Below are 19595 nucleotides of genomic sequence, written 5' to 3' on the forward strand. Positions count from 1 at the left end.
GGGTCGGAGCTCCACGCACGCCGGGGGGTGCAGGTCTGATGAAATCCCACTGCCACACGGACATTGTTTCTGATATAGTCCTCTGTCTGGGTCCTCCTCCTCTGACACTTCCAGTCTGTGCTGCGCGAGTCCCGGGAGCTCCATGGTGACCTGGAGGCCATGGGGGAGAAGGTGGTGCTGCTGTCAGAGGTGCTGCAGGTGGAGGCCATGAGCCAGCAGGTGTGCGAGCTCAGCCGCCAGGCCGAGGAGCTGCAGCAGAGCATCCGGACTCGGCTGCAGAGCCTGCAGGACGCGGCCAAGGTGCTCCGCTACCGGTCCAAAATATTAACAAGCTTGTTTATGGCAGCTCTAAAATCCGTTTTAGCATTCTTATTATTCTTTGAATAACCATTTTGCCCCTAGCTCAATAGATGAGGTTATATAATTGTATATAATCTCATATACAGTTGAATCTGATCATTCTGACCTATGCGTGTTCTGTCCTCAGAGCATGGAGGTGCTGGAGTATGAGGTGAAGGCCCTACACGTTGCTCTGGAGCAGCTCCAAGCTACCCTGACCTCCCCAGAACTGGCACGCCTGAGTCTCAAAGAGCAGCTGGCTCAGAGACAGGTAACTTAATTCGACAAGCCTCTATAATAGCTAATTATATCCACCTGCCGTGAGCACTTGTTGCAAGCTACAGAGAATGTAAACTCTCCTACTGTCTTTTCAGCGTCTGCTGTCTGAGATGGAGAGCTTTAAGCAGCAGGTGCAGGCGGTGCAGTTGTGTCAGAGCGCCCTGCGCGTCCCGGAGGAAGTGATGCCCAACCTGGCCATCTGTCGCACTGCCCTGGGCCTCCAGCAGGAAGCCAGCCAGTTGCAGCACATCGCCATTCAGCAGTGCAACATCCTGCAGGTAGGGGGCACCGTTGGCCTTCATGTTGATAACATCACACCTTCCTTAATTGGGGGTCCCAGGGAGATGATATGAGTGGCTGGTTCTGTCTTCTCCCAGGAAGCTGTAGTGCAGTATGAGCAGTATGAACAGGAAGTGAGGCACCTGCAGGGGTTGATAGAGGACGCCCACCGGGTCATCCAGGACCGTCCCATCCCCACCAGCAACATCCAGGAGCTGCAGGCTCAGATCCTCCACCATGAGGTACAGTACAGAGAGATATACAGTACTCAGGCATTATGCATGACATGTATGTACATTTGTTTTTACATTCCCTATAGCCGTTATAACCACACTGATAAGTAGCCACTCTATCCACGCAATTCTTCCAAACATGCAGTCTGAATTTGATGGTTTCATTCACTGACTCACAGTTTGGGGGATTGTTTTGAACAGGAGTTGGCCCAGAAGATCAAAGGTTACCAGGAGCAGATAGCGTCCCTGAACTCCAAGTGTAAAATGTTGGCTGTGAAGGCCAAACACGCCACTACGCTGCTGACCGTGAGCGACATAGAGGGCCTCTCTGAGGGGCTGGAGGAGATGGATGGGGAGAGACCCTCCAAGAAACAGTCAGCTCAGCCCTCCATGGTTACGGTGAGAGGCCGTGGAGATTTTTCCCAGTAGAGTAGAGTGTATTTGTTACGGGAATAATTAAAACTCTTAATGTGATTTCTTTCTATTGGGTTTAGTGGTTTCTGGCCTAGCTACATGGTTTAATTCATTAACTTTGCACTCTAACTTTCTCTCAGTCTGTTAACCTGTTGCTTGGGTTGTCAGATGAGTGCTGGTCGCTGTCACACCCTGCTGTCCCCCGTCACAGAGGAGTCTGGGGAGGAGGGAACCAGCAGCGAGGTCTCCTCTCCTCCTGTCTGTCGCTCCCCCTCTCCCAACGCTAACACTGATGCTTCTCTTAGCAAGGTATCACCTCCTTTCTTTCTTTCTTTCTTTCTTTCTTTCTTTCTTTCTTTCTTTCTTTCTTTCTTTCTTTCTTTCTTTCTTTCTGAGCAGTAGTATCTGTCTGCCCAAATTTGCTTGTGTTCACACCACAATTAATCCTTACTGCACCTCTCCATGAAGAGCTTTGCTACTAACATTGACATACCTCTATACCATGTAAAGTATTGTATCAGCATCCCACGACTTCCTGTATTCAAACCATTTACTATACAGTTGTAGTATACCGTAATGATCACTGTTTACTATACAGTTGTAGTATACCGTATTGATCACTGTTTACTATACAGTTGTAGTATACCGTATTGATCATTGTTTACTATACAGTTGTAGTATACCGTATTGATCACTGTTTACTATACAGTTGTAGTATACCGTAATGATCACTGTTTACTATACAGTTGTAGTATACCGTAATGATCACTGTTTACTATAGTTGTAGTATACCGTAATGATCACTGTTTACTATACAGTTGTAGTATACCGTATTCATCACTGTTTACTATACAGTTGTAGTATACCGTATTCATCACTGTTTACTGTAGTATACCGTATTGATTACTATTTCATGGCTTCTCCTAGATGGGACTGGGGCGAGCCACTCTGATCAGAGCTCCCGTTCAGCAGCTGTATGACCCGACCTTCGAGTCTGTGGCAAACCTAGATGACCTGCAGCGGTCCTGGGAGACCCTGAATAATGTGGTATGGACACTTTTACCCAGGCCTCAGCTTCATCACTCTGATGATGATTACCTTTAGTGAAGTGGTGTTTTTAGCACATTGTGAGATACCAGTACTGTTTACTCACTCAGTTTTTTATACTGCAGTACATTATGTTACAACGCCGATCATAGTGTGGCCATTCTGGTTGCATACTGTTATGTTCTATACATGTCCCATCCCTCCCTGTGCAGATCAGTGAGAAGCAGAGGACTCTGTACGAAGCCCTGGAGAAGCAGCAGCGCTATCAGGGCTCCCTCCAGGCCATCTCCTCCAAGATGGAGGCCTTGGAGACCAAACTCAACAAGCCACTGGAGGCAGACAGGAGCCCAGATAGTCACATGGAGGACCATCAGGTGAGAGACAGACATCCTTCATTGTACTCTGCGCTCTGTACACGTAAGCAAAAACAAGACGCAGCCCTAATTACATCCTTGATGAGTGTCCCGCCATGCCTCTGAAAGTCTAACAATGGCTCCCCTCACCAGGTCATGCTGGAGGACATCCAGAGGCTCCAAGGAGAGATAGACAGGCTGCAGGCCAGCTTCACAGAGGAGCTGATCTCTTACTCTGCGGACTCGGACAAGGCTTACCAGCTAGCCATGCAGTCCTCCCTCACTGTCCTGGGCGAGAGGATGGCCACCATCCACATGAAGGCCTCGGGGAAACGTCAGCTTCTGGAGGTAACTGTGCTGTAGTGTGCATCTGGAATCCAGCAGTCGTATGTGAAGACTGCCACAAGGCGACCTTCCTAACCCTTCCTGTTAGTGGCACAAGTCAACCATTAGTCTGCCATCAATGATTATGGTTTAGGGACACTCAAGCGTTAGTCTGCCATCAATGATTGCAGACTAACAAGTGTGGCGCCCAGGAACAAACCGCAGACCATGTCATCCAGGACTGTCCGATATATCGGGCACCCAACGGAATGCGTGGCCTGATGGTTGTGGTTGACGAAATGGTGACATGGCTCCTGGAGGTGTGCCAGGATATATAGCTTGGGTGACCCCTCGCCCAGGCTCGGGGTGGTAAAAGGATAGCCCCTTGGCCCCGCGCCTGGGGGGAGAGGAAAGCAACAACTGACCCAAACGATGAAGAAGAATGATTATGGTTTAGAGATATTAAAGACACGCTGTCCACTTGCTGTGCCCAGGAACGCATAAGTGACAGCCTGGAGGAACGGCGCCAGGAGAAGGCCCTGCAGCGCTACCACTGCCAGGCCGATGAGATGGACCAATGGCTGAGCAGCACCCGCTGTTCCCTCAGCTCCACCCTGGAGCCCAGCATCCAGGACACAGACATGGAGGAGCAGCTCATAGACTGCCAGGTAAGAGCACCCCCTGCTGGCCACTCGCCAAGCATTACTCATAAATAAAACAGTCGGTTTAGAGAGACTTTGATGTGACTTGTACAGATATAATTTCTGTTTATGTTTATTCATCTCTAACATTATCTTCATATGTTATTATGATCACCTTCATATGTGTATTATGTTCTTCCAGATAGTTATATAAGCACTTACACTCTCTTCATAACATAACATTTCTTACTTCTCTCCCACATGGATTCTCTTGAGGGGATAGGCTTGGAACCTGGTAAACAAGCTCATTAGCAGAGTTAGAGGAAGCATTCAGATGGTTGGTGTCCTAAGCAGCTGCTACTCTAGTCTTAAGAAGATTATGCAGATGTCTCAGTGTGACTCTGGCCTATGCAAGGCAGGGCAAGGCCTTCAGGGGTGGTGGCTTTCAGACGATTAATAGTTTCCGCTGCAGTGATTGGTGTCGGTGACTAAGGGGGCCGGCCTACTCGAATATCCAAGTAGGGAGAGACGCTCTCTGCCTTGGAAAGATCCGGTCAACTTACTCATCACCGCTTATTGCTCTGATCTAGATCAATAGGAAAACATTCATGCAGAAACACATGAGGCCGCGTTTGCTTTGGAGTAGTACTGGATTCTTCACCAGTAGGACCTGAGGTCCAGACCGGGCAAGGATTTCTACCTTTGATCTTGAGTGGGAGCATGTATGCTGAACATGGGACGTGAAGGATTAGGGATAATGTGCTGTGTAGGAGGTGAGGCTGGGGAGGCGGGCCAAGGATGAGAGCTGGGCGGCACCCAGACAGAGCTGCCACAGAGGGGGGCCCACACCGACCCCGGGGGCCCCTGTTCCACCGACACTCTCCTGGGGGGGCCTGGTGAGAAGGAGTGGGGGGAGGTGGAGGTGGGGGCGGGGCACCATGTTTGAGCTGGCCTCTCTCCTGCTGCTGCTGCAGAACATGCTGCTGGAGATCGAGCAGAAGGTGGCGGCCCTGTCGGAGCTCTCCATGCACAGCGAGAGCCTGCTGCTGGAGGGCCGGGGCGGGACCAAGACCAGGGAGGACGCCGAGCAGCTGGCCAGGAAGCTGCGCACCCTGAAGGGCGGCCTGCTGGACCTGCAGAGGATGCTGTGGGACAGACAGATCAACATCCAGGTCAGGACCTCTGTCTGGACACACATGCATGTCATTCTCACGGTTTACAGACCTGTCAGTGTCAAAGCTTCAGGCTTTCTGCCATGGAATAGCTGTACCATTATTATGCCGTTTTACCATGTCACCATTGTCCTGGCCATGTTTTGACAGTACAGTATTCTAGCAAGTTCATGTAATACCTAGAAAATGTATTGTGTCCTACAGGCCGCTCTTGCATGGGAGGAACTGAAAGACTCACTGTGGAAACATGTAATGTCTGCTTTGAGCATTGCCATGGTGCCTGCTTGTTAGCACCCACTATTCTTTACTGTTAATGCTTCGAGGGATGTGATTGGTTGAATGAGAGCACCAACAAATCAGGGACTCCGGGCTATCTCTCTCTGTTTGAGTGTGCGGTTCTTGGGACTTAATAATTCTTTGGATGTTTGTAATGAAACATACAGTACACACCGAACATCAAGATGCACACAGTGCCCTCACTTTGCGGAAAAGTCAAGATCTAAAATCACTTAAGAATTAACCATATTTGTCTTTTTACAAGAACCCAAGAACCTCTGAATGAATACCCGTCTGTCTCTGCCTGTACCCCCCCCCCCCCCATCCAGGGCTCGCTACAGGAGCAGGATGACAGTGAGTCTGACTCCAGCCTGTCCCAGGGCTCCAGTGTACAGGACTGGCTGGCCCAGGCCCGGACCACCCGCTCCCAGCAGCACCAGGACAGCCTGCAGAGACAGAGGGTAGCTACAGTACTACTGGACCCCACAGATCTCACACACCGCGTATTCTCACATGCACAATAGTTCTATTCTATACTCTACCCTACTACTGTAGCAAGCCCATCACTGCACACATACTCTTCTACATAGCTTGTGATAGAACTACTCATGCACTACTACAGTGTGTTGCCGCTATAACAGCAGTGTCGGAATAGTCATCAGAAGAGCCTGAGAACGCTGCGGTCGACTGACTGACTCATGGGGAGCTGTTGTTGGTGTTGTTCAGGAGCTGGAGGAGCAGCTGGCTGAGCAGAAGAAGCTGCTGCAGTCTGTGGCCAGCAGAGGAGAAGAGATCCTGATCCAGCAGGCCTCGCCCAGCAGTGTCAGGTATGTCAACCTCAGACACAAATATTATTATTATTTTTAGCAGTAGTAGTAGTAGTAGTAGTGGTAGTAGTCGTAGTATTAGTAGTAGTAGTAGTAGTAGTAGTAGTAGTAGTAGTAGTAGTGTAATTTATTGTCATAGTCATAGTCCATGTAAAACATAGAGCTTTGATAAATGATTGCTCAAATTCTATGGTATTAAACATGGAGTTTCAGTACTAGTACTACTGTCAATAGCATTCTCAATATCTGTTTCTCCTACTAACTATGAATTCTGTCATACTGTATGTTTCATTCTGTCACCCTATGTTCTTCTGCAGCATGACTGAGCCGTTCTTTCCAGCGGTGGTGCAGGAGAGAGAGACCCAGGCTGCCCAGGAGCAGATGAGACAGAGGTGGGAGAGCTTGAGATTGGAGCTGAGAACCAAGCTGAAGCTCCTCCGGAAAACCCTGGAGCAGGACCACAAACAGCCGGTACTAACCCACAACCAGGCCCCACTAATGAACGCCTAGCAATTTCCCGAGGTATGGCTACAGGGCACTGACAGCGGTCGTGCTGTATTTCCACAGGTCTATTCTAGAACCGCTCGAGTGACCACAGCTGGGCTCTTGTTTAAGGGAGAGACTCAAGTCCAGGACAAGTCCTCCCTGAAGACTCTGTATGCTGGGTTCAGCGAGACGGTGGAGGAGATGTCTGCCCGGGTGAGACCACTACTGTACTACACACCCAATCATGTTCCGCTACTGTTACTCTTACTGCAAGTTTTCATTGAGTGATCATAATGTACTGAAAGGTCCGTCTGTGCTTTGCTCTGCGTATGCAGGATGGCTCTGCCGGGAGTCAGGTCATCCAGATGGAGCAGCAGCTCTATGCCGCCGTGTCGGCCACCTCCTCCTGGCTGGACGGTGTGGAGAACGCCCTGTTCTCTGGCTCCGTGCTCCTGGCCGAGAACGCAGAGACACAGCTGCTAAACCAGGAGGTACAGTTGGGTCATGTCTCTGAGCAATGACATTCATCACTAAGCACATAGCATTTACTTTCTTTATGCAATATCTATCTAAAAGAAATGTAATTCCCCCTCAGGGATCAATAAAGTACTATACCTACCCACCTACCTACCTACCTACCTACCTACCTTGCAGAATGAATGCAGTTCTATAATGACATATTGGCATAATGCCTACTATAGAGGCACCTATAATGTATTTATTTATTTTCTCTGTTCTATGGTGACTTTGAGTTCCTTGAAATGTGCCAAACACATTAAATGTATTGTTTTTAGTATCATGCATGTTTGTGACTGAGGAACTGTAACTGCTCCCTCCAGACCCTGGGGCAGGATGTGAGTGAGGTGACCGCTGAGGTGGGCCAGAGTCGGGGTCTCCTGGACAGACCTACGGGGTTGTGTGGGGAGGACCAGGCCCTGCTGGAGGACACGCTGGCCTGCCTGACAGACAGACTGGCAGCTCTGGACTCCGCTCTGGGGCGGCGCTGTGAACGCATGAGGACCAGGATGCAGGAACTTAAAACCTATCAGGTTAGACTTCTGTGTCTGTACTGTAGTATGCTGTACTGTCTTGCTATGGCTTACGGTATGTCTCTGTACGTTTGTATTGTAATGATGTTGACACGCAATGATGATGCCTTGTTTTGTAATGAAACAGACGGAGTTGCGGCTTCTCAGCGCTGCTCTGAATGAGAAAAAGTGTCAGATTCTCCATGTGTTGGCGGGAGCCATGGACAGACCAGCATCCAAACAGCTAGAGGTAAGAGTGGCAACGGCTCAATCATCTGACCTACCCTTTTCAACCAACAAGTATGTAAAAGAGAAACAGAGAACGTCTGAGATGTTCATTGGCGTTTGTATCCATACAGGTCATTGGAGAAGCTGAGGACAGTTTGAGAGACTCTGAACAGAGAATCACAGAGCTCAAAACCAGAGGGGCAGAACTACAAGCAGACCAGATCTCCACCAATGAGCTGCTCAAGTTGCAGGTATCAGAACACTCACACCCTCCAAAATAGTGCAATTGCTACTGTGACATAGTGTAAATGTTGTAAGAACAATAGTATCATTTAACCCAACGTTTGTGTGCGTGTGTGTGTGTGTGTGTGTGTGTGTGTGTTTGTGTGTGTGTGTGTCTCAGGATGCCTATGAGGAGCTGGTGATGACGGTGGGCTCGCGCCGCTGTGGACTGAACCAGAACATGGCTCTGAAGGGCCAGTATGAGCGCGCTCTCCAGGACCTGGCCGACCTGGTGGACACAGCCCAGGACAAGATGGCCGCCGACCAGAGGGTCGTTGCCAAGTCCGTGGAGGAGGTCCAGAATCTCCTTGACAAACACAAGGTTAGGGAGTTCAGCTGTCACACACGAGTTGCACGTCGAGCGTCACTGTACCGTCCGCCGAATAAATATTTGATTAAAGCAAAAAAACGGCAACGAGAGTATATTGCTCACGTGTCCCTGCTTTCTCCAGGAGTTCTTCCAGGGGCTGGAGTCGCACATGATCCTGACAGAGACGTTCTTCAGGAAGATCAGCGGCTTTGTGTTGCCCAGAGAGGGTCAGGCTCTGGAGGAGACCCTGGCCCAGGCACAGCGTGTCCTCAAACAGGCCCACAAGAGAGGGGTGGAACTGCAGCACACCCTGGAGGTAAGCGACCGTCACCCTCATGAACAAACAGCCATCACACACGTCAAGAAGTGTGATCATGCTACCTGGGTTGTCCTTCTTCTTAGGTTTGACTGTGTCTCACTTGTTCTCTCAGACATGGAGGCGCTTGGTGCAGGATTACGAGGGCTTGTATCGACAGCTGGAGGCTGTGGAGGGGAGCATCCCTAGCGCGGGCCTGGTGGAGGAGACTGAGGAGAAGCTCATGGATAGGATCTCACTGTATCAGGCATGCCACTTTTATCAGTTTACATCAGGCTGTATGTTATTATAACATGTAATCAGTGGAACTGACTTAACTCGAGCAGCTTTAGACATTGTGAGCACTAAATGTCACAAAGGATGCAGTGGATGTGTCCAGATAATCTTAAAGTAATCTTATACTAATCCTACTCTAAAATAATCTGTTGCCATGATGGTCCACCTCTCCAGGGTCTGAAGGGGAGGCTGACGGAGCACCAGCATAAACTCTACCAGGTGCTGGACGAGGGGAAGAGGCTGCTGCTCACCGTCTGCTGCCCCGGCTTGGAGAACCAGCTCACGGTGCTGGGGGAGCACTGGCTCAACAACACCGCCAAGGTCAACAAAGAGCTGCAGCGCCTGGACGCCATCCTCAAACACTGGACCAGGTCAGGACTAGGCTCCACGTCAGCCAGACATTAAGAAGAAGTGTGGCCATTTATTATTATGGGATGGTCTCAAACCTGTCCTTTATGATCTGCAGGTATCAGGTTGAGTCCGTCGAGCTGAGCGAGTGGCTGCTGTCCGCTCTAGAACGGCTGGAGTTCTGGAACACCCAGGCGGTCTTGGTCCCACAGGAGCTGGAGTCGGTCAGGGACCACCTGTTTGCGTTCCTGGTGAGCCGACGTGCCGATCGGATCGAACTGGTCTCAACAGTCAGTGACACGTCGGGGACATTCCGGGTGACACGTTCTTGACAGCGTTTGGTCGTTCTCGTTCGCAGGAGTTCTGCAAAGAGGTGGAGGGCCGCTCGTCCCTGAAGTGCTCGGTGGTCGCTGAGGGCAACCAGCTGCTGCGCCTGAAGAAGGTGGACATGGCCGTGCTGCGCTCCGAGCTGGCCCGCGTCGACACGCAGTGGGCGGAGCTTCTCACGCGCATCCCAGTGGTGCAGGAGAAGCTGCATCAGGTACCGCTGCGCCACCAGCCACCTGTCACAGCCTGAACAGAGCTTAGCTCCCCCGGCAAATAGGATTACCCTCATCTCCCGTCTCGCTTCCTACACAGTGGTGACTCAGGAAACACTGCCTCTCCATGGCTTGGGGTTTACTAGTCCCCCCTTTTATTCAATATTGTTTGATAATGCTTTTTTTTTAATCTAGGTATGAGTCTTGGAGAGATTAAATAACTTGCCAGCCAGAGAGACTTTTTACTTTCAAAGTTACAGTAATAAGTTCTCTCGCTCTTTCCTCAGCTCCAAATGGAGAAGCTGGCGTCTCGGCACGCCATCTCTGAGCTGGTGAACTGGATGTCCCTGATGGAGAACGTGATTGAGGAGGATGAGGAGAACCTCAAGAGTGCAGTGGGATCTACAGTCATCCAGGACTACTTGCAGAAGTACAAAGTAATAAAATAACGCTCACTAAGCTAGCAGCTACATCTACTGAACATCGAACACCTACAGTAACACCTAACTTTCACTTCACACCTCAGTGTAGCCTACATAATGCCTCTCTCTCTCTCTCTCTCTCTCTCTCTCTCTCTCTCTCTCTCTCTATCTGTCTCTCTCTCCCTCTCTCTCTATCTCTCTCTCCCTCTCTCTCCCTCTCTCTCTCTTTCTCTCTCTCTCTCTCTGTCTCTGTCTCTCTCTCTCCCTCTCTCTTTCTCTCTCTCTCCCCAGGGCTTCAGAGTTGATGTGAGCTGTAAACAACTGACAGTGGACTTTGTGAACCAGTCAGTGCTGCAGACCGGCGGTCAGGATGCGGAGAGCAAGCGCAGCGACAAAACCGACTTGGCTGAGAGGCTGGGGGTCATGAACTGCCGCTGGCAGATCCTGCAGGGCCTCATTGTTGAGAGGGTGAGAACACACGCAGGAACTCAGGAAGTCAACATTGATATTCCGCAGAATTAATACTGCTGGAGAATGACTTAGAATTACCTGTGGGATTCACGGGTTACGCTACGTGATCTTCGCAGTGCTTAAACATGCTTGTTTGCGTTGCGTTTGCAGGTCCAGTACCTGGAAGGGCTGCTGGAGTCCTGGCTGGAGTACGAGAGCAGCATCCAGGGCCTGAAGACCTGGCTGGCCACGCAGGAGGAGAGGCTGAAGAGGAAACACCGGATAGAGAACTTGACCTCAGTACAAAACGCTCTTAAAGACTGCCAGGTAGGGAAGTGCCACTCTACTGTGTCTCTACTATTTGGTATATCTGGCAAAGCGCCTGAGAAGCAGTGTGTCCTGTGTATCCCTGTATGTTGCATTGTTATTCCTGCCATGCATGTCTGAAATTAGAAGTATTCAATGTCACACAATAGGCTGACCGTCCCCCTGAATTCCTGCTGCCTGTGACGTGTGTGTCTGTGTGTGTGTCTGTGTGTATGTCTGTGTGTTATGCAGGAGATGGAAGAGATGGTGAAGGAGAAGGAGAGTGACGTGGAGAGGGTGGAGGAGCAGGGCTGCGCCCTCGTTCAGAACAAGACTGACGAGGCCTGCGCTGTCGTCATGGAGACGCTCCAGAGTGTCAATCACACCTGGGCTAACTTGGACCACTTGGTACAGTATGCTCTCTGATCCTCCGATTTTAATACCGTTTTAATACCGTTATTTGCAAACCTTCGTGTACTGTTGGCTGTCGTTAGTGTGGGCTGACTAACTGGGAGAGGTGGGGCTCCACAGATAGGACAGCTGAAGATCAGCCTGAGATCGGTGCTGGATCAGTGGAGCCTGTACAAGCGAGCGTCCGAGGAGATCAACGGCTACCTGATGGAGGGGAGATACTCAGTGTCTCGCTATCGTCTCCTCACCGGGTCCCTGGAGGCCGTGCAGCTCCAGGTGGAGAGCCTGCAGGTTCGGAGGATTGCTGACATGTTGATCATTAAACCGCAGGCGGAAGAAGTCCAAATAACATGATTTTGTCTCTCTTCTTGCCTGGCTGGATAGACATTTAGAGTCTTCTGTGGTTTGTTGTTGTTTCTTTTACACCGTGAAGACTCTGCAGGAGGAGCTGGAGAAGCAGGAGAGCAGTCTGAGGAAGTTCGGAGCCGTGACACACCAGCTTCTAAAGGAGTGCCACCCCACTGTGTCGGACTCCCTCAACAACGCCCTGAAGGATGTCAACGCAAGGTGAGCACATGTCAGCTTCAGAGACAGAACAGCCGCCACTTAAATCAAATTAGGTTTGCAACATGTCCATGTTTGAATGTATAAGGAGCGACCCGCAGGTAGGGTTTTTTATCAAATAAGCAGTAGAATTCACACTTAGGTACATACAGTAGATGCTTAAATGAATCCCCAAGGGCAAGTTACACCAGCCATACTTGGGCCTCCTGTCTCCTGTTCAGGTGGACTGGCCTGCTGGAGGAGATCGCCGGTGTCCTGAGGAGCAGCAAAGCCCTGCTGCAGCTGTGGCAGCGCTACAAGGAGCTGTGCGAGCAGAGCTGCGCCAGCGTCCTGCTGCAGGAGGAGCGGGCGGACCAGCTACTCAAGACCGCCTGCAGCAAGGACATCGCGGACGAGGAGGTGTCCAACTGGATCCACGACTGCAACGTGAGTGAGACCAGGCCGGTGCTAGTGGCCCGACCGTTCGCGCCCCCCAAAAAATGTGTTCCTCCATCGACGTCCCTTTTACACGCGTGATCGTGAGGTGACCCGTGCGCTCATGCGTGTTTGTGTGCGGTGGCCGCGTCCCTCCCAGGACCTGCTGCGGTCCCAGGCTCCGGTGCAGGCCTCGCTGCAGGTGCTCCAGGAACTGGGAGAGCAGCTGAAGCAGCAGGTGGACACGTCGGCGGCCTTGGCGGTCCAGTCAGACCACCTGTCCCTCGCTCAGCGCCTGGCCGTCGTGGAGCAGGCTCTCAGCAGGCAGCTCGCTACACTGCAGGTACAGCAGGCAGCTCGTCTGACCATTACTATTCGGCGTCTCTGTTCCAGTTGATTCTTCATTCTCATTTGAAAGTCATTTTTACAGTCTGTAGATAGTCTTTTGACACCGACTGACACCGAGTGGCTTCCTTTCTTCCCCGCCTAACCCAGACTGGAGTTCAAGACTCCGAGACCTTCAGTGAGCATCTGGATTCTCTGGGCCGCTGGATAGTCGAGGCAGAGGAGGCTCTGAACGCTCAGGATCCCAGTGGCTCTTCTGACCTGTCAATCATCCAGGATCGCATGGAGAAGCTCAAGGTGATCTGACTGTAGCTAGATCAGGCCGTACCTCTCCTATTGAATGCTAATGCCAAGGTTTATCAGTCTAATGCTGTGTTCACACCAGGCGCGGCGAGAAAATTTGAGCCGCCCAGTTCGCCCAATCTCGCCGCGGGATCAATGGGTCGCCGCGCGAATCCGCCGCAGAAAGTTACAAAAAATGAACTTTTGCGAATGTCGGCGCGCGGCGAATCCTGGCCGCTGCGCCGCCGAGTTCTGCGATTCGCGACACCCGTGCCGCCCGCTGCCCAGTTCGCGCGAATTGTATTGACTTTCTATGTAAAGTCGCCGCGCCGCAGGAAAAATTTGCGCCCGGTGTGAACACAGCAAAACTCGGGTTGTGTTGTTGCTCTCCTACAGAGGCAGATGCTAAAGTTCAGCAGCATGGCCCCAGACCTGGAGAGGCTGAATGAGCTGGGCTACCGCCTGCCTCTCAACGACTCTGAGATCAAACGCATGCAGAACCTCAACAGGAGCTGGTCCTCTGCCTCGGCCCAAACCACAGAAAGATTCAGGTAGATTGAAAAAAACTATTCACTGTGAAGTGATTTAACTTGAACGAAAATGACTCGTGGTGAGCTAACGTGCCATGGTCTCCTCCTCCTCCTCCCAGCAAGCTGCAGTCCTTCCTGCTCCAGCAGCAGACCTTCCTGGAGAAGTGTGAGACCTGGATGGAGTTCCTGGTGCAGACGGAGGAGAAGCTGGCCGTGGAGATCTCTGGGAACTACCAGAGCCTCGTGGAGCAGCAGAAAGCCCACGAGGTAGGAGTCCTTTCACCAACAGAGTCTGCAAAACTAACGTGACGCCCTGTGTTTAGAAGACGGCCCTGAGTGACGCATACAGCAGAACAGCAGTATACTGTAGGTCTAGTTTATAGACCACGCTCACCGTAATAACCTTGACTCTGTCTTCCTGACAGCTGTTCCAGGCCGAGATGTTCAGCCGTCAGCAGATCCTCCACTCAATAATCAGCGATGGACAGAGGATGTTGGAGCAGGGCCAGGTTGACGACAGGTAACACATCAATCACCATGCTTCCTTAAAAAAAAAGTGTGTAGGGAGGACAAGTAGAGGGCTCAGTTCACTACATAATCGATGTGATTTTTCCTTATTCATGTCAGACATGTAGTCATGCTTCCTTTTAAGGGGAGAGAGGTATTTCCTGCGTGATGACACGTTGAAATCCTTCGCTTTCCTGCCAACCGCCACTGTAAACCGTGTACCCCGTCCCGCAGGGATGAGTTCAACCTGAAGTTGGCGCTGCTGAGCAACCAGTGGCAGGGCGTGGTGCGGCGCGCGCAGCAGAGGCGCGGCATCATCGACGGCCTGATCCGCCAGTGGCAGCGCTACCGGGAGATGGCCGAGAAGCTGAGGAAGTGGCTGGTGGAGGTGTCCCACCCCGCCGAGGCCCTCGAACCCGGGGCCCCCGCGCCCCTGCAGCAGGCCCGCTCCATGCTGGACGCCGTTCAGGTACAGTAGCCCCTCCCGCGGCCCTCTCTGGAGGAATAGTTTTTCTCTTCTTATGGACTAGATTTTCCACGTAACCAAGGCTCATCTAGTTCTGTCTGATGACTAACGTGGCTCACAGCTCAGGGGAAGCTGTGGCGGGGGACTTCTAGTTAGGCGTTAGCCAGGCTACGGCTCACCCACCTCAGGTCGTGCGCGGTAAAGCCAGGCCTCGGGGCGAGGGAGCTCGGCTGTAATATGATGTGGGAGGGAGCTCGGCTGTAATTTGATGCGGAGAATAATAACAGTGAGAGCAGAATAAACGGGTTGTGGTCACGGTGAGTGTACAGGAAAGACAGCTCGCCCCAAACCTGGGTCTGTCTTGTGCCTCCCTACAGCTGAAGGAGAAGGTGCTGCAGCGTCAGCAGGGCAGCTACATCCTGACGGTGGAGGCCGGCAGGCAGCTGCTCCTCTCCGCGGACAGCCGGGCAGAGGTGGCCCTGCAGGGGGAGCTCACCGACATCCAGGAACGCTGGAGACGCGCCCACGTCTGCCTGGAGGACCAGAGGAGAGAACTGGCCAACCTGCTCAAGGTACAAGCCGCCACAAAAACGGTGTCCTCCACCAAAGCATAACGACAACTCGCATATCTACAGAATATTGTTGGTGATAAGAGTGTTGAGATATTTGTGTGCATGTATGTGATGTCTACAGGACTGGGAGAGGTGTGAGAGAGGTATTGAGGGTTCTCTGGAGAAGCTGAGGGCCTTCAAACGGCAGCTGTCCCAGCCCCTTCCAGACCACCATGAGGACCTGCAGACAGAGCAGATGCGCTGCAAGGTACAGTAGCTCCTCTCTGATCTAATACATGCCTCACCCACAGGGGCCTCATTGTGATCTGACTACAGTAAATACTTATACTGTAAAATATTTGGACATTTTGGTCAGACCAGTTTGACAATCAAATGAGTTTCTAAGGACTGAGGACAGGAAATGATAGTAGTTAACATGCTGCCTCAAAGAATTACAAATGATTACAGAAATGTCTCTCGCTCATCTTTAACATATTTGTCTTGAGTGTATTGAACACTCAGAAATACTCCACATGTTTACATGATGAATCACCTCCAAGTACACATTGAAATTCAAGGGTGTCTGCTCCTGGCCATCGTGACCTCTGATGCAGCATAAATTGTTTTCCAGGCATGACCTCCATGCAATTACAGATTAACTCAATTGCCACTCTTTGGGCGTAATCTAATAACAACACTCCTCCATGTCCCCTTACCAGTGCCAGAAGCTGTTTACTGCTTGTGGTTCTGAGGTTATGTGAACTCAATATGTACTTCCCTAAATGCATTTCAAAGCTAATCTTGTTCCATGTGGTAAGTCAAGTCCAGGGCAACTGTCTGGCAGGTGAGATTTGACCCTCAGGGTGGTTTCTCATTGATGCCTCACATCCAGGTTCCAGTACCAACTTTAAAATTCTGTTGAGTGTTTAAAGAAAATGGTAATTTTCTGTGTCCCATCAACAGGACCTGGAGAGCACGTTTGATGGCTGGACAGAGGACCTGGCCCACCTGACTGTGCTGAGAGAGTCTCTCTCCTGTTACATCAGTGCTGAGGACCTGTGTGTCCTGCAGGAGCGCATTGAGCTGCTGCAGCGCCAGTGGGAGGAGATCTGCCATCAGGTACCACAGGCCTGTATATTTTCAACACAGACATTTCACCACTATTTGCTACTGTAGACTGCTATCTGCATCTGCAGGTTTTACAGAGCTGGTTTACTTGCTGGCCGGCTGCATTTCACCCCAACAAGTTGAAATGAGTCAGTCTGTAATGACTTACTGTCCCCACAAGGTGGTGGGGTGTACAGTCATCTTTATACACAATAAACATGTTCACCATTTTGACTTGGGGCTAGGATTGAACTTGAACCTGAATCACTGGCTATAGCATAACCTAATGCCATTGGCCGTAGAACACATACAAAAGAAAGAATCATTAAGTATGTCCTTGTTTCAATGAAAATAAATGACACTCCCTCAAGACTGAACTTGAGGGAGTTGAACAGAATGTACACTAGTATTCTTATGAAAAGTCTTTGTGAAGATGGACTGTATGACAGAGTAAATCTTTATAATACTACTTTACTACTGTAGGCCTACAGTATCTGCAGGCTTTACAGAGCCTGTTTACTTGCTCTGGTTAGAGGCAGATTCAGAGAGTGTGACTACAGAAACCTCAACGCAAAACAGGATGTGCTTTTGCATCCGGTGCATTAGTAGAGAAGATACTTAACCATAGTGACAGGAAGTGTGCTGGCTGTGGATGTGTCACATCAGGTACTGTAACAGCTCTACAATAACCTGCTTCTCCTCACTGCTGAGCAACAGGCTTTACTGACTTCTTGGGCAGCAGTTTATTCATACTCCCATCTATGTCCAAGCAGGCCACCATGTAGCTTTCTGTGAGAATGTACTGTGATTTTGGGAAATTGGAATGTTTGTCTGTGTAGTCTGCGATGCTCTTTGATTGGTTGATTGATTGTTATTATACAGTAATAGTGTAAATGCAAATTACTGCTGTAGTGTGAATTAATCTTGTAATTCATAATTTACCCTTTACAGATGGATCTGTATCACTGGTTAACAGCTTGACGTGTGTGTGTGTGTGTGTGTGTGTGTGTGTGTGTGTGTGTGTGTGTGTGTGTGTCTGTCTGTCTGTCTGTCTGTCTGTCCAGCTGTCTCTACGCAGGCAGCAGGTGAGTGAGAAGCTGAACGAGTGGGTCGTGTTCAACGAGAAGAACAAGGAGCTGTCCGAGTGGCTCACCCACATGGAGAGCAAGGTCTCCCAGAACGGAGACGTCAGCATCGAGGAGATGATCGAAAAGCTTCGCAAGGTGAGCGCGAACAACCGAGACCGACACCTGTCAACACTTCGGTTATAATCGGCCGCAACACTGCATCACGTCTGTCCGGATCCCTGGGTATTCCCCCTGTACTCAGCGGCTATGTGTGTGGTGGTTTCAGGACTACCAGGAGGAGATAGCGGTGGCCCAGGAGAACAAGCAGCAGCTGCACCAGATGGGCGAGCGCCTGGCCAGGGCCAGCCACGAGAGCAAGGCCTCCGAGATCGAACACAAGCTCAGCAAGGTGGGCGAGCGGTGGCAGCACCTCCTGGACCTCATCGGAGCCAGGTGAGGACACGGAAACACTGTTACTGCTGCTGCCGGATGATAACAAACCACGCACTGAACACCCAGCACTGCCCAACAGTGAGGTATAACCATTTTATAGTGGGAGGAATATACAGTATATACAGTAGGTGGAGCACACCCTTCATTTTCAGAGGTGCAGACTTACGGAACATCAACAGTAAAAAATAAGAAAGTTGCACGCTCAAATTTTCTCCTCTACTGTGATTTTAATGGACAACGTTTCGGCAATGAGCCTTCATCACACCCTGACGTTGGTCTAAATTCTAGTTTGCGACTATTTTTTATGGTGGGAGGAATAGCAAGTAGTAGGGAGAGATGAAAGAGCATTGTGCTGAGAGGGATGAGATCATCCTTTATTAATCTCTGATTTCTTCAATTTCAGTTGGGTGTTTGAAGCCATGTGGTTGTGTGTTCCTTTGCTAGAGTGAAGAAACTGAGGGAGACTCTGGTGGCGGTCCATCAGCTGGACAAGAACATGAGCAGCCTACGCTCCTGGCTCGCCCACATCGAGACGGAGCTGTCCAAACCCATCGCCTACGACACCTGCGACTCTCAGGAGATCCAGAGGAAGCTGGACCTGCAGCAGGTACCAGAAGACCGTTACTGGACACTTTACTGACACTTTCAAGCATACTGTACAATGCATTCATTTTTTCACTGCTGATACATAGATGTCCATTCACATAAACGAATACAGACCAACTCATTTTAGATTACGAATTACAGCTATCATTGGAATGGTCAAAGGATTCATCACAGGGGTATAATCCTATCCTCACCATCTCTCTTTTTCTCTGTCTCTTTCTTTCTCTCTCTCTCTCTTTCTCTCTCTCTCACCACCCCCACCCAGGAGCTGCAGCGTGACATAGAGAAGCACAGCACAGGGGTGGCATCCGTGTTGAACCTGTGTGAGGTTCTGCTGCATGACTGTGACGCCTGCGCCACGGACGCGGAGTGCGACTCCATCCAGCAGGCCACGCGCAGCCTGGACCGCCGCTGGAGGAGCATCTGCGCTTTGTCCATGGAGAGGAGGCTAAAGTACGAGACTAACGGCGATATCTAACACCACCGCTAAAAGCATCAGATAGAAACCTTGCGCTTGTGATCATATTTTTAAGGTTCTGACTATCTTGTTTATCGTCGCTTTGTTTCTTCAAGGATCGAGGAGACGTGGCGATTGTGGCAGAGGTTCCTAGACGACTTTACGCACTTTGAGGAGTGGCTGGCGGCCTCGGAAAAGACGGCCGCTTTGCCCAACTCGTCGGGTGTACTTTACACTGTAGCCAAGGAGGAACTGAAAAAGTTTGAGGTACAACTCCCTGGGGATCAATAAAGTACCTACCTACAGTACCTAACTGACTACCACATAGCATATGTTTCTCTCATTAATATGACGGCATCCTCATGGTTCTTCCCCTCAGGTCACAACTCATTACACGAATCCCATGACTAATATGTGATTGTTGTAATATGTCGGTTTTGGTGTGTGTGCTATCAGGCCTTTCAGAGGCAGGTCCATGAGGGCCTGACCCAGCTGGAGCTTATCAATAAGCAGTACCGGCGCCTGGCCCGGGAGAACCGCACCGACTCCTCCTGCCGCCTCCGAGAGATGGCCCACAACGGGAACCTGCGCTGGGACAACCTGCAGAAGAGGGTGGCGTCCATTCTCCGCAGGCTAAAGGTACCGCTTGCACACATAAGG

General features: G+C 50.7%; 1 protein-coding gene across 2 annotated transcripts in view; it reads left to right on the plus strand.

The window, feature by feature from the left end:
- Positions 1 to 19595, plus strand: part of syne1b (spectrin repeat containing, nuclear envelope 1b) — a gene marked incomplete at its 5' end in the record, with an annotated part of 78660 nt that overhangs the window by 49749 nt on the left and 9316 nt on the right. Inside the window, 47 exons of one of the 2 annotated variants that reach the window (XM_084438205.1) lie at positions 115 to 300; positions 488 to 610; positions 714 to 896; positions 996 to 1139; positions 1332 to 1529; positions 1713 to 1853; positions 2472 to 2591; positions 2804 to 2965; positions 3098 to 3292; positions 3763 to 3936; positions 4884 to 5081; positions 5687 to 5818; positions 6084 to 6184; positions 6502 to 6655; positions 6752 to 6883; positions 7006 to 7161; positions 7510 to 7719; positions 7847 to 7948; positions 8058 to 8177; positions 8330 to 8530; positions 8661 to 8834; positions 8950 to 9081; positions 9285 to 9481; positions 9577 to 9709; positions 9817 to 9999; positions 10285 to 10434; positions 10711 to 10887; positions 11041 to 11196; positions 11428 to 11583; positions 11707 to 11877; positions 12020 to 12153; positions 12372 to 12576; positions 12725 to 12907; positions 13060 to 13206; positions 13588 to 13742; positions 13841 to 13988; positions 14147 to 14241; positions 14463 to 14697; positions 15072 to 15266; positions 15388 to 15513; positions 16209 to 16364; positions 17417 to 17575; positions 17706 to 17872; positions 18317 to 18479; positions 18744 to 18931; positions 19052 to 19202; positions 19392 to 19574. In XM_084438205.1, the coding sequence (XP_084294331.1) occupies positions 115 to 300; positions 488 to 610; positions 714 to 896; positions 996 to 1139; positions 1332 to 1529; positions 1713 to 1853; positions 2472 to 2591; positions 2804 to 2965; positions 3098 to 3292; positions 3763 to 3936; positions 4884 to 5081; positions 5687 to 5818; positions 6084 to 6184; positions 6502 to 6655; positions 6752 to 6883; positions 7006 to 7161; positions 7510 to 7719; positions 7847 to 7948; positions 8058 to 8177; positions 8330 to 8530; positions 8661 to 8834; positions 8950 to 9081; positions 9285 to 9481; positions 9577 to 9709; positions 9817 to 9999; positions 10285 to 10434; positions 10711 to 10887; positions 11041 to 11196; positions 11428 to 11583; positions 11707 to 11877; positions 12020 to 12153; positions 12372 to 12576; positions 12725 to 12907; positions 13060 to 13206; positions 13588 to 13742; positions 13841 to 13988; positions 14147 to 14241; positions 14463 to 14697; positions 15072 to 15266; positions 15388 to 15513; positions 16209 to 16364; positions 17417 to 17575; positions 17706 to 17872; positions 18317 to 18479; positions 18744 to 18931; positions 19052 to 19202; positions 19392 to 19574 (7551 nt within the window). Of the gene's footprint in view, positions 1 to 114; positions 301 to 487; positions 611 to 713; positions 897 to 995; positions 1140 to 1331; positions 1530 to 1712; positions 1854 to 2471; positions 2592 to 2803; positions 2966 to 3097; positions 3293 to 3762; positions 3937 to 4883; positions 5112 to 5686; positions 5819 to 6083; positions 6185 to 6501; positions 6656 to 6751; positions 6884 to 7005; positions 7162 to 7509; positions 7720 to 7846; positions 7949 to 8057; positions 8178 to 8329; positions 8531 to 8660; positions 8835 to 8949; positions 9082 to 9284; positions 9482 to 9576; positions 9710 to 9816; positions 10000 to 10284; positions 10435 to 10710; positions 10888 to 11040; positions 11197 to 11427; positions 11584 to 11706; positions 11878 to 12019; positions 12154 to 12371; positions 12577 to 12724; positions 12908 to 13059; positions 13207 to 13587; positions 13743 to 13840; positions 13989 to 14146; positions 14242 to 14462; positions 14698 to 15071; positions 15267 to 15387; positions 15514 to 16208; positions 16365 to 17416; positions 17576 to 17705; positions 17873 to 18316; positions 18480 to 18743; positions 18932 to 19051; positions 19203 to 19391; positions 19575 to 19595 lie in introns of both variants that reach the window. The other variant, XM_084438204.1, reaches the window with a different exon arrangement.

This window comes from Borostomias antarcticus (assembly GCF_949987555.1).
Source record: "Borostomias antarcticus genome assembly, chromosome: 5".
NCBI classification, from domain to species: domain Eukaryota; kingdom Metazoa; phylum Chordata; class Actinopteri; order Stomiiformes; family Stomiidae; genus Borostomias; species Borostomias antarcticus.